A 13,628-nucleotide genomic window follows, 5' to 3' on the forward strand; every position below is an offset into this window, starting at 1 on the left:
AGTTGCATATTGCTCATGCATTTCAAGCATTCTATCTGTGTTTTTCTTCATGTATGTTTGAAGTCTTTCTATCCATAATGGGGCTCAGTTGATGTCTTTCATTTCAACAGGAAAGTGCTTGGAATCAATTCATTTGCCTTTCTGGCTGGAAAGTGTGCTAGTTCCACTCTTTGCTTTTGCTGATTTATGTGTTTTGGCAATAAAAATAAGCATGGAGGGGGTGACCATTTTAGTTGCAGTACGTAAAAATGAGATTCTGTCACCAAGCTGTAAAACATTTGGCTATGTTAACTAGCAAAGGCTTAACATATAATTCTCCCAGCTCTCCTTCCAAGAAATCTAAACAAAATGAAATTTAAAATTTTCTTCACAAAGTGGTTTGTATGCATGAATAACTTGCTTGAACTAAATTTATTAAACATCCGAAACCTCTAGACAAATCTGGTACACTATTAACCCCTTCGCTGCCAGGCCCTTTCCCCCTCAGGTGCCAGGCCTTTTTTTGGCTGTTTGGCGCAGGGCGTGCTTAGGCCCTAATAACTTTTTGTCCACATAAGCTACCCACGCCAAATTTGTGTCCTTTTTTTTCCAATATCCTAGGGATTCTAGAGGTACCCAGACTTCGTGGGTTCCCCTGAAGGAGACCAAGAAATTAGCCAAAATACAGGGAAAACGTCATTTAAAAAAAAAAATATATGGGAAAAAGGGCTGCAGAAGAAGGCTTGTGTTTTTTCCCCTGAAATTGGCACCAACAAAGGGTTTGTAGTGCAAAACTCACCAGATTCCCTGCTTTCAGGAACAGGCAGACTTGAATCAGAAAACCCAATTTTTCAACACAATTTTGGCATTTTGCTGGGACATACCCCATTTTTACGATTTTGTTTTGTGCTTATAGCCTCCTTCCAGTCAGTGACAGAAATGGGTATGATACCAATGCTAGATCTCAGAAACCTAAATATTTCTGAAAAGTAGACAAAATTCGGAATTCAGCAATAGATAATTTGTGTAGATCCTACAAGGGTTTCCTACAGAAAATAACAACTGAAATAAATAAATATTGAAATTGAGGTTAAAAAAAACAGCCATTTCTCTCTACGTTTTACTCTGTAACTTTTCCCTGCAAAGTCAGATTTTTTAAAGCAATATGCCGTTATGTCTGCTGGACTCTTCTGGTGCAGGGATATATAGGGCTTGTAGGTTCATCAAGAACCCTTGGTACACAGAGCCAATAAATGAGCTGCACCTTGCAGTGGGTTTTCATTCTATACCGGGCATACAGCACTTCATATAAAGAGTGAAAAAGGTATCAAGAAAACCTTTGTATTTCCAAAATGGGCACAAGATAAGGTGTTGAGGAGCAGTGGTTATTTGCACATCTCTGAATTCTGGGGTGCTCATACTAGCATGTGAATTACAGGGCATTTGTCAAATAGACGTCTTTTTTTTTTTACACACTGTCTTATATTTGGAAGGAAAAAATGTAGAGAAAGACAAGGGGCAGATGTGTCTAATCTTGTGGATTTTTCTACATGGCAGCGTCCCAAAGTTAAAAAAAAGTGCAGCCCTCACCATTCGAAGTGGGACGATTTTGAGAGTTACCTAGCTCTGATGGCCCAAATGTAAAACAAAAAACAAAAATAATCAAATGTCCTCTTGCTTGCCATGGGATAAGATGTTGGGATAGCTGAAAGACTGTTAGCCCCTCCAGTCCGCGTGGGGGAATAACTAGGCCCATACTGGTTGGTAACCACCGCCCCACTATTTTCTTCTATTTTTTTTATTCCCTGGCATCTAGTAGACTTTCTGTCCCCCCGGGGTGTGGATCAGGGGTACTTGCCCAATCTGCCCAGTGGTGGGCAGGACAACCTTGGCCCCATGTATTTGGAGTGGGGGTATGGCCATACCCCAATCTCTTATTTTGGAAAAAAAAAATCTTCCCTGGTCTCTGGTGGGCTTTCTGCCCCCCTTGGGGGCAGATGGACCTTCATAAAATAGGCCAATCTGCCCCCAAGGGGGGCAGTTATGGCCAACAGTAATGTGCTCCCATGGGGAGTGACCCCTGCACAAGGGGCTGCCCCCCCAAAACAAAACACACACACCAATCCATGGTGTCAAGAGGATTCTGCCCCCTTTGGGGGAAGATTGGCCAAACAAAAATAGGCGATTTCCCCTTCCATCTCTGCCCAGGGGAGGGGTGGGTGCTTGGGGGGCCCATAGCAGGACGAGCTGGTCTCGTCCTCGTTGCCGGGTAACCGTTGCCGAGGGCGACACCAGCTTGTTCTGGGCACCCTAGGGGTTAAGAGCCATCTACTTTTAAATACGTAGTGAAATCTCTGACCAAAATGATGCTAATCGTACCTTGAAGGAATACAGTCTAAACTGTGAGTTGATCCAGTTAGTGGCACGAATTGGTTGAGAAATTCTTAGTAACGTATCTCATCATAGAAATATTGTAAGTGGAATGCAGCTGGTCTCCTCGTGTAAGCAAAACAAGGTAACAGGCCTTCCTAGGCATTCCAGGTAATTGGCTGTCGTGTCAGAGCCCTCACACACAACAAGATCTATAGTAAAGAATTGCTTGGCTCTGCTGTGGCATCATCAAAGATGATAATTTAAATACCATGTAATCCTTGTTAGTAATGCCATGTAGGATATTGCCTATTGGTCTGGTAGGAGTGCAGAACAAATTCAAAATAAATATGTGCTACTACTATTTTTTTTAAATAAAATATTTTCAAAGGCAACCATACTCAGTCTTTTCTAGAATGACATTTTAGGATTCTACACAGGGAACTGGGCACTGATCTTACAAGCCCTCAAGATCTGTGTTCCTTGTTTGCTCAAGCAGACTGGCGCATATATTTAGTCCTTGTAGTTTTTTAAGGGACTGAGCTTTATCTCCTTAAAGTTATTGTACTTCATTAGTATGCATGTTTTGCTTTTCACAATTGTTTACAAATTATTTGTATTGTCGTTGGAAGATGAGCAAAGAAGATCGTGTTTTCCTCTTTTCGACAAACAGATAAACTTTGTAAGTCCCTGAACTGGAAAACTTTGAGGGAGAGGGGCAGAAGGTATTTGCATGCAGCCTTTGGCACCTTGTCACACCACCAACAGGCCCATTTTCATCCAGGCCATCATTTAAAGAAAGAAGCCTGCATCTCAGGCTCCTTCAAGAAACTAAAGGAAGCCCCAGTCTACATTTTCAGCCGTTTTTCCTCTTTGCTCTTCACCCCAAACATCATGCTGAGCCCAATTCAATCTTAATCAAGAAATCCAGATGAATATTCATAAACAAAAGAATAGTCCCACTTCATATGAGATTCCAGAATGTTTTTAAAACATAGAGAAAAAGCTCTCCAAATAAAGCACAAGACTGTCAGTTCTATCCATGGGCAACAGTGCTTTACATTTTTCATCTTTTTTGAAACCCCACATGAGAAAATGCGATGTGAAAATAAAACACTATTGAATCTGAAGTGTTCCAAACTCAAGTGGCACTTTTGCTACTCATAACAACTTTCCTTTCTCTTCCTCCTGAATGGGGGAAAAGTTAAATGGGAATGCATTAATCGGCCCACAACCCAATAAAGATGAAAACACAGTGGTGGTCCTTAAATACTGCCCCTGGACTTCCTCTGTCCCAGCCTGACATCCTGTGACTGTTGGTCATTTTTTTTCTTTTTTTTATGTTTCTTTGCGTAGGCTCTGAGAGTAGAAATCCAGAGTACAAGGTTCTGCCTTCATGTCTTTGATTTAAAAAAAACGTTGAAAATAAATGTGTTCTTTTTTTAAACAGTGCGGTAACATTTCATCCTTCAGTGTTTTGTTTTTCGCTGCTTTTTCTTCTCTATATTCCATGTGTTCATGAAATCCCAGTATAGCTCTGATATGCAAGTGGAAACGCGGCAGAAAAGGACATGACAGGAGTTAGTTTTAACAGTAGGCAGCTGTAAATTTAGCACTTATGATGCTAACTGTTGCTAAGCATTGTGCTCATTAAATGATTTGAGCTCTGCATCAACCTTCTCTCCAGACAGTGGACCCATCAGATGAAATGTTCATCAAAATCGTTTGGACATCTCCTGAAAACCCAGTTGATCCCATCCAGGCATGCCTCTAAGCACAATGTCAATGCCAGCAGTGCTTACAGCACAGTCAGTCTATGCTGTCCAAGCCATCATGCAGGAGATACTTTGGTGCATCCTGACCATCCAGTATTGTTTGAGCCAGCAAGACTCTGAGGTTTTCCTGACGGTCTGCAATATCTCACTTGCTGTGTCCCATTAAAAAAAGGGTGTACTTTGCCCATAAGTCACACTGTGTTCAAGGATTTCCAGGGCTAAGTTAGCTATACCTTCTCTTTCTCTACACTCTATAACAAGAGGAATAGTCTGAAAGTCATTAGGAGTGACTTGACTTGTCAGTGCCCATACCACCAGACTTTCAGGCATAGAATGCCTGATCCGAAAATCAGGAGCACCGGGAGCTGGCTTATGTCGACTTGCTGAATGATCTGAGGACTGTTTAGACTAGGTGGCCATGAGAATGTCCGTGAGGGCTTTGCTAAGTAGATCTATTGGATCCGCAGGGATGGAACCTGGTTGAAGGATATCAGTTAATACATTTGCCTTAGTTTCAATAGTAGGTTAGCTGTCTCTCACTGGTATTCTGTAAGTCGAGTAATAGTCCATCATCAGTATAACTGGTAGGGTGGAGGGGGGGAGGTAGGTTGGATGCCTACTTTTCATTGTTGTGGGGAAACATTTTCACACCTTGATTTGCATCATACTTAGATCCGAGTAAACCCTCTAGTGCTGGCACTGAGGCAGAGACCAGGGATTAGTGTCTGGTTGCATCTTGACTGGCTGCACAACATAGGCCTAGAGTGCACTGATGACAGGTCGGAGACCGGGATTGGAGGTGGGGCTGGTGTTGGTGGAGTCAGCAAAGATGGGACTGATAACAAAGAAGGGGCTGGGCTAGTAGTATGAACCAGCATCTGGTTTCATTGAGTCTGTAGGTTCTGAGTAAGGGCTCACTATCCATGGGGAGCATCTTGCAGCTCTGTGGGGCCTGAGGGTGCTAGAGAGCCAGAAGCTTCTGAATCAGATGCAGCTTGGCAGTCTTGAAGGCTGCTGTTTGTGGAGGTGTCAATGACAGCCCAAGGAGTTTGCGGCATGCCTGTACGGGATAGTTGCAGGACCTTATCCAAGTCCAAATACTTTTGTGAGGTTTGATCTTTTAATGAAAACCTTTGTGCTTTCTGAAATTAGTTGTATGGAAACAATTGGTGGTTAAATGCTTAGAGTCCGCACATCTGTAATAAACGATGAATGACTAGTAGGTCCAAAGTCAGTGAGTTATTTATGGCTACCAACCTGGTGTAACACCCAACCACCCCGGGTGTTGATTACACTGAACAAAGAATTTTAACTGTGCTGGAAAACGTATTCGAAAAAAATACCAGGGCACACCAGGGAGTAGTCCGAGCAACGTAAATCAAAGATTACAGGATGTTTCAGCCTCCCATACGCAAATCTTCTTGCCTTGAAAAAGTCCTATGGACGAAACACGTGTTGGCTGTTTTACAGAATGCACAGGTCTACAAGGAATAAACCTCGCTGAGTTTTGAATAACTACTTGTGTCAACCTTTGGACTCCTATTTCCACTTTGATTTACGTTGTTCGGACTACTCCCTGGTGTGCTCTGGTATTTTCTTCTAATGTGCTATCTGAAATGTTTGACAGGATGGGGTAGAGTTTGCTTAACTATCGTTTGCTTATGGCATGTCTTCAACTTACTGGAAGCCTTTGAGCTGGAATGGGACTTTGTGAAAGAGATTGCAGGTGGCCATAGCAGGATTAGTGTTTCAACTGCAACCTTTTCTCATGTTTGGCCATGTTGGGGTTTACCTCCTGCATCCTGATTTCCTTCAGATGCATAAGAACACATTTATCACAAGGCTTTGAATCATGACTGGAGCCCAAACATCAAAGACACATGTTGTGAAAGTCCGTGACCGACATCTTCCTGTAGTTGCAGTGCAGCCTGGATTCATTACTTTGTGAGACCTCAGTCCTGGCACCGAGGTCAGTTTTGTTGTCCTCAGAAAAACAAAAAATTGGGAGTAGAACTCCTGATCAGTATGAAAGTGCATAGAAAGAAAGGAAATGTTAACACACAGGCAAGGCTAGCACTTTTGTATGCAGCTAAGCTCTGTTGCTTCTGGGTAGGTACGGCATCTCTGAGGAGCGAGAGAGTGCCACCTGCTGGTACGTGGTGCATTGCTGAAAAACCTGCATCCAGTCAGGCACCTTACCATATTCTAAAAGTGAGGAATCTATGGTTAGAAGTATCTGTTCAGAAATACCAGTATCATTGCAGTAAGGAAAAATGTTTTCTTTTTTTTCCTTTTCTTTTTAAAATAATTTGTAAAAAAGAGATCTGTGCCATCCATATGTTGATATTATACAATGGAGAAAACTCTTGTAGCTAACATTGTTAAATGACACAGCTGTTTTCGTCTTCTAATTATTTTGCATTAGGACTTACAAAAATGTAGGCCCTCATTTTGATCTCGGTGGTAAAAACCGCTGAGATGAGTGCTGGCGGTCAACAGAAGACTCCCCACCCACTGCCCGGCTGTATAATGTTTTCCCTGCAGGGCCTTAACATTAATGGCGCAACCAATGTTGGTATGCGGCGGGTGCACCGGTGACCTGCATGACGGGGCACTGCACGGGGGCACCCCTTCCGCCAGCCTTTTCCTGGTGGGGGAAACACGGTACATTATCCGGAGGGCAGCGCTGCCCTGTCAGATAATGTAATCTGCCATTGTCGGCAGTAGCCTGGCAGTCGCGGAGGGCCGCCACAGGTGGCCCCTTCCTGTGTTAATAATATGGCGGTTCAGACCGCCACGCCAGTGGCGGTCTTTTCCGCCTCCGCCGGCATGGCGGTCTGAACCGCCAAGTTCATAATGAGCCCCTAAGTGTTAATAAATGAGGTTCTATACCAAAACTCACATACCTATTCTTAACCTTTACAGTCTTTTAATGTTTTTACATCCTAAATATCCAACACTTTTGTTCACAGAATTCAGAAAGCTACAGAGTCCCTGAAATCCTTCCGACCTGCTGTGCAATCTTCTTTCGAGGAGTTTAAGCTTGATGTTTCTACAGAAAAAGACATTCTTAGCACTATTTCATTCTCCAAGGGTAAGATACCGACTGCCTCAGATCAGAATTCTTCTCTGTTCTTGACCAAATGTTTTTAAACATATCTGTCTTTGTATTGAGTTACTTTTGTTTGGTTCCTCAAATGTGAATTGTGTGTTATTCCTCAATGTTAAATTATGAGGAAAGACCAAGTTGAAAGTTATTACGGCTGCAAAGTTCTGCCACTTGATTATGTACAAGACATTAAACCATTTTTGAACACCTCTTTGATCTCCAGAATTCATAGAACTCACAATAAACTGTGTTTCAACTGGAAGTTTGGACATCTAATATTATAGTTAGGTGAGGTTGTCTTTTTTAGTATGATGATGGTTAATTTTGCTGCCTCACTGCTGCATGATTCCTATGTGGCACCAAACCTATATAAAATAACTCCACCTCTTTCCTGAAATATATTCTCATGTACTGATCTCATACTGACTTTATTCCAAATTTAGTTCCCTGTGGTTTCCCTTCAAGACATCTGCCATTGCACCATCAACAAGACGTGTGTAATGGCCTGAATGTACTTCCTTAAGAATAGTCTGTTTGCAAATATCCACAAATGCAATCATGGACTAATGAATCACTTTAAGTTTAGGCAGTGTTGCCTTTACTACATAATTCTTAGATCAAAAGTTCAATGTGCTTGGAAGCCTTCATGAATAATCCTTTGATAAACTGGCCTCTAAACACTGTAAACACAAAATAGTGCAATTCATTTTGCAAAGCACAGAGTGTTTACTAGGCTTGATTCAGTTGCAGTCCTTTTGAAATAAACATTTGTTGTTGGACTATTTAGATTTGGAATCAAATTGTCTAAAATGGATGACTATGGTTATTGCAATAGAAATGTAAAGCATAATATGAACATATAGTTTGATGGCATGTGTAGCTGTAGCTACACATGCTGTGCATAAGCTCGCCATCTAGTGTTGGGTTTGGAGTAGTACAACTTGTTTTTTGTTTGAAGAAAGTTTTTGAGTCACGGGATCGAGTGACTCCTCTCGTTAATAATGCGCATGGGCCTCGAGCCCTTTGTTAGATTGTTTTTCTCAGCCGTCATGTTCGGATGTGTGTTCCTCTTGCTCCGAGTTCTCAGCTCCAAACAGTCTATAACGGTATTCTTTCTGTCTTACCTTCATCGTCGTATTTTTTCCAAACGTGTATTCTTTAATAATTCAACTTGCTGTTCCTTTTTGATACTTGGAATCAAATTTTTCAACCCTTTCGGAAAGAAAGGCCCTCTCTGGCCCTCTTGGGGCCTACCTCTTCCACGTCGTATCAAAGAATGTAGCCCTAATGGAACGTACTCCATTCCGGATTTGCCCTCGGTGCCATTCAAAGTTTCCACACACTGACCATCATCAGGTGTGTAATTTGTGTCTTTCACCAGACCACAATGACTAGACCTGCGAAGCGTGCCATTCTTTTAGATCAAAGAAGACACTTAAAGATCAAAGAGCTTGTCAAATAAATGACATCCAAACATCCAGATGATACACCGGATATCTTGGGCGATGAGCACGTGCAAGAAGACTTGGAACAGGAGGGGGGTCTTCTCTGTTCAAGATTTAGACTCTGATGTGTAGTCCGACATCGAGAGTCAACTATTACAACCAGCACAAATTGTAAGTAAAAAGCCACCTTTTCCATGGGACAAAACAACCACAAAAGAGGTCACCGGTCCGCCACTGCCTTCCAGCCATGGTCGGAGCTGAGAAACTTATTCGGGTGCCTCGTATACCAGCTCGGTACCGAAAAAAGCCAAAGTTAAATCTTCTGCATCGACCTGCAGTAACTACATTTCGGCACCGACAAAACAGAAATTACATGATGCTTCAGTGCCGACCACTTCGGCACCGAAAAAGAGACAACAATCAGCAATTTTCCATGCACAAAAACCTTCGAAACTGAAAACATCACAAAATACTTCAAGTGACCCTGGACATTCTCTAACAACCCCTACATCACAAGTGGAACCAATTATTAGAAAGTTATGGATGCTAGGCAGCGCTGACTTCAAATTCAACGAGGAACAGGGAGGATTATAACGTCACCTCCGCCACCTTTAACAAGCATTTTCAATGCAACGGGTCTCGCGTTTGCTCATGTTAGAGCTGATCGCGTTGTAAACTCCTAACCCGACTTTTCACCTATCGGGCAAACGTGCATTTATGTACATAACCCGAAAAAGTGAAATTAACTATGTAAAGCGCTCGACTTCTGCCAAGCGAGATCGCGCTCGTAAATTAGAAAAAAAGAAGTCCACAAGCCCGATGGAAAACAGCGAGCCTCGCATGTTTTCTGTACTTGGTCGCTGCGCTGGAGGAGGGCTAGCTACCGGAAAAGGCATGACGTATGCGTGCCTTTGACTAATGAAAGCAAGCAGATTTTATTAGGCAAGCCCACGAACCAATAAAAAACACTGAGGTGAAGTTGACAGGGCTCCAAGACCTTTTCTAAATACTAAAGCGTCTCGCTGCGATACGCATGCGCGAGCGCATGCAACGCAGGCTCGACTCTAAAAAGGAAACTAACTTTACAAGAGAGTCTTGATTCCTCTACACCTCCAAAGAAGACTATCAAATAAAAGACTTCTTTTCATACTCCGACATCTCCACCTTTACCTACTTCTCCACAACATACTCCGACACCAACATCTTCCCCTCATTCAGGGTTCACACCACCTAGTTCACCGCCTGGTGGGTCTCAAGATATAGGGGATACATTAGATAGAGAGGACCCACGGGATTAATAGAATCCGGATACAATTACTCCAAATTATCCCGATCTTTACCCAGCTAGACTTTGACCACCTGAAGATTCCACATCATACCAACAGGTTATATCTAGAGTAGCAGCATTTCACAATGTACATATGTACACTGTTCCAATAGAGGGCAGTTTTTTATTTGACACCCTGTTGCAACACATAAGGAAAGTCCGTTCCTTCCAATTCTTCCAGGCATGCTCAGATACGCAGAAGAAATATTTAAAGAGCCTGTTTGGGCAAGGGTTATCACTCTGAGAGTTGATAAAAAGTAACAGGCTGCTCCCACTGATTTTTATATATATATATATATATATATATATATATATATATATATATATATATATATAGACTCTATTGTTGCATCTACTGCATGCAAAAAGGCTAATAACCAGTTAACAGGAGAAGCACCTCCCCCTGATAAAGAAATAAAAAAATTAGATGCAGCGGTGAAAAGAGTGGCAGCTCAAGCAGCCAGCCACTGGCTAAGTGCTAATGCACACGCTTCATTATCAAGATATGATAGAGCTCACTGGGATGTTATGGAGGAACTTTTACAATGCTTACCAGAAGAACATTGTAAAAGAGGAGTAGAAATTGTAAACAAATGACAGACAATTTCAAATAACTCCATTCGATGTGCTCTTGATGCTGTTGATACAGCAGCACGTAGTATTAACACAAGTGTCATCTTAAGGCGCCATGCCTGGCTCACATGTTCAGGGATTAAACAGGAGGCACAACAGGCAGTTTTAAACATGCCTTTCAATAAAGAGCATTTATTCAGTTCACAAGTGGAAACCACAAATTAAATTAAAAAAATCAAACTGCCAAAGCTATGGGAGCCTTACAAGCCAGCACGCATAGAGGTAATTTTAGTCGTGCAGTGTTGACACGAGGATTTAGATCATCATTCCAAGAACATTCCACAAATCAAACTAAACCCACCTCTCAATACACCAGAGGTTACTTTAGAGGATCATATAGAGGAAACAATCTAAAGGGAAGAGAAAAAGCATCTACATTTGGAGGTTCCTCATCAGTCACTAAACCATGACTTACAACAATACTAACACACACCACTCCTCTAGGGGGAAGGATTCAACTTTTATTACCCCCAATTGACTCAAATGACCATAGATCAATGGGTACTTCAAATTATCCAAAATGGTTATTGTCTGGATTTCATTTCCACTCCAACAAATATACCCCCTCGTACTCAGACTCTCACTCCTGTCAAATAGGAAGTACATTCCCTTCTTCTAAAAGGAGCTATGGAACCAGTACCATTACAATACTAAGGAACAGGAGTTTACGCCCTGTATTTTCTAATTCCCAAAAAAGACTGGTCTCTCAGACCAACATCAGATCTCAGACCCTTAAACCACTACACCACTTCAGAAAATTTTCATATGGTCACTCTTCAGGTTGGTATTCTTCAAATACAACTAGGTGATTTCATGACAGCGTTAGACCTAAAGGATGCTTACTTTCACATTCCAATTTATCCTGCACACCGCAAATACCTAAGATTTGTACAGGCAGGAAAACATTACCAATTCAAAGTATTACCATTCGGAGTCACAACTGCTCCCAGAATATTCACAAAATGCCTTGCAGTGGTTGCAGCACATCTCAGAAGAAAACAAATTCATGTTTTCCCTTATTTGAACGATTGGCTCATCAAAGCCAATTCATTCGCACAGTGTCAAAAACATACTCAAATTACAATTTGTCTCCTACACTCTCTGGGGTTCACCATAAATTACAGCAAATCTCATCTGCATCCTCTCCAAATACAACCTTATCTGGGAGCTATCCTTAATACACAATTAGAAATAGCCTTTCCTAACTCAAACTGGGTCCAAGCTTTTCAAACATTGATCACAACATTAAAACAGAACCAAACATACACTGTAAGAACTGTTATGAAAATGTTAGGGTTGATGGCATCTTGGATCGCCATAGTGCCTCATGCCAGACTTCATATGCGTCCTCTTCAACAATGTCTCTCTCGTCAATGGTCTCAGGCACCGGGTCAAATGGAAGATCTAGTGTTGTTGGACCACCAGACTTCTCTCTCTACATTGGTGAAATATCACAAACCTTATGAAAGGGTGGCCCATTGTAGACTCTGTGCCTCAGATCACTCTCACAGCAGATGCCTGAACAATGGTTGGGGAGCTCATCTCCCCAACCTCACAATCCAGGAGATGTGGGACAGTACTCATCGGTCTCTTCATATCAATTACCTGGAACTGCGAGCAATTTTCTTAGCAATGAAAGTTTTATTTTCACAGTTGCAACACAAAACAGTGCTGCCCTGACTGCCATGTACGATCTTCAAAAACAGGGGGGACACAATCTCATCAACTGTCCCATCACGCACAAACGATATGGAAATTGTCGATTTGTCACCACATTCACATAGTGGCACAATATCTCCCAGGTACAGACAACCACTTAGCAGATCTACTAAGCAGGATGTATCAACAAACATACAAGTGGGAACTCCACCCACAAGTCCTTCAACAGAACTTCAAAAAGTGGGGAACACCTCAAATAGATATGTTTGCAACGTATCAAAGCAAAAAATGGCAAAACTTCGCCTCTAGCTACCCACACCCTCGGTCTAAAGGCAAAGCTCTATAGATGATGAGTTGGTCAGGGATATTTGCTCACACTTTCCCCCCCTCTACAACTCTTATCAATTCTAGTCCGGAAGATAAAACAATCTTCCCTCAATATGATCTCAGTGACCCCTACATGGGCACGCCAACCATGGCACACAACTCTTTTGGAACTATCAGTTGTTCCTCATCAAAAACTTCCCAACAGACCAGATCTCCTGACACAAAAACGGACAAATAAGACATCCAAATCCCAGATCACTCAACCTTGCAATATGGCTCCTGAAGTCATAGAATTTAGATATTTACAATTACCACAGTAATGTATGGATATCCTTAAACAAGCACGCAAACCTACAACTAGACAATGCTATGCAGCAAAATGGAAAAGTTTCGTTTGTTACTCCCAAACAAATTACGTTGACCCCACCCCCTCAAACCAACAGTACAAGACATTGTACAATATTATTTCCACTTACAAAAAGCTAATTTAGCTTACACATCTATTCATTTACATTTAGCCACTATAGCTGCATATCTTCAAAATAGACAACATATTTCTCTGTGTAAAATTCCAGTTATTAAAGCATTTATGGAAGGACTAAAAAGGACAATTCCACCAAGAATTCCTCCAGCTCCATCTTGGAATCTTAACATTGTACTCACAAGGTTCATGGCTCCACCGTTTGAGCCACTTCACTCCTGCCCCCTACAATTCCTTTAAAGGAAAGTAGCCTTTTTAATTTCTATCACCTCTCTGACGTGTCAGTGAGCTCCAGGCATTAACTTTGGAAGAACATTTCTTTCAGGTTCATAAAGAAATAATTGTGTTAAGAACAAATCCAAAATTCCTTCCAAAAGTAATTTTGCAATTTCATATTAATCAAACAATAGAATTACCAGTTTTCTTCCCAAAACCAGATTCCATAGCAGAAAGAGCTCAAAGGTACTGTACATGTTAAAAAACTCTTATGTACTCTATAGAGAGTAAAAAACATTTTCAGGAA

At 41.7% G+C, this 13,628-nt stretch overlaps 1 protein-coding gene across 2 annotated transcripts in view; it reads left to right on the forward strand.

The window, feature by feature from the left end:
• TRIM36 (tripartite motif containing 36) overlaps nt 1–13,628 on the forward strand; it is a 340,171-nt gene that overhangs the window by 245,814 nt on the left and 80,729 nt on the right. For both annotated transcript variants that reach the window (XM_069226502.1, XM_069226504.1), the window contains exon 7: nt 7,097–7,218. In XM_069226502.1, coding sequence (XP_069082603.1) covers nt 7,097–7,218 — 122 coding nt within the window. The remainder of the gene's footprint in view (nt 1–7,096; nt 7,219–13,628) is intronic.

The sequence above is a fragment of the Pleurodeles waltl genome, chromosome 1_1, assembly GCF_031143425.1.
Source record: "Pleurodeles waltl isolate 20211129_DDA chromosome 1_1, aPleWal1.hap1.20221129, whole genome shotgun sequence".
Lineage (NCBI taxonomy): Eukaryota > Metazoa > Chordata > Amphibia > Caudata > Salamandridae > Pleurodeles > Pleurodeles waltl.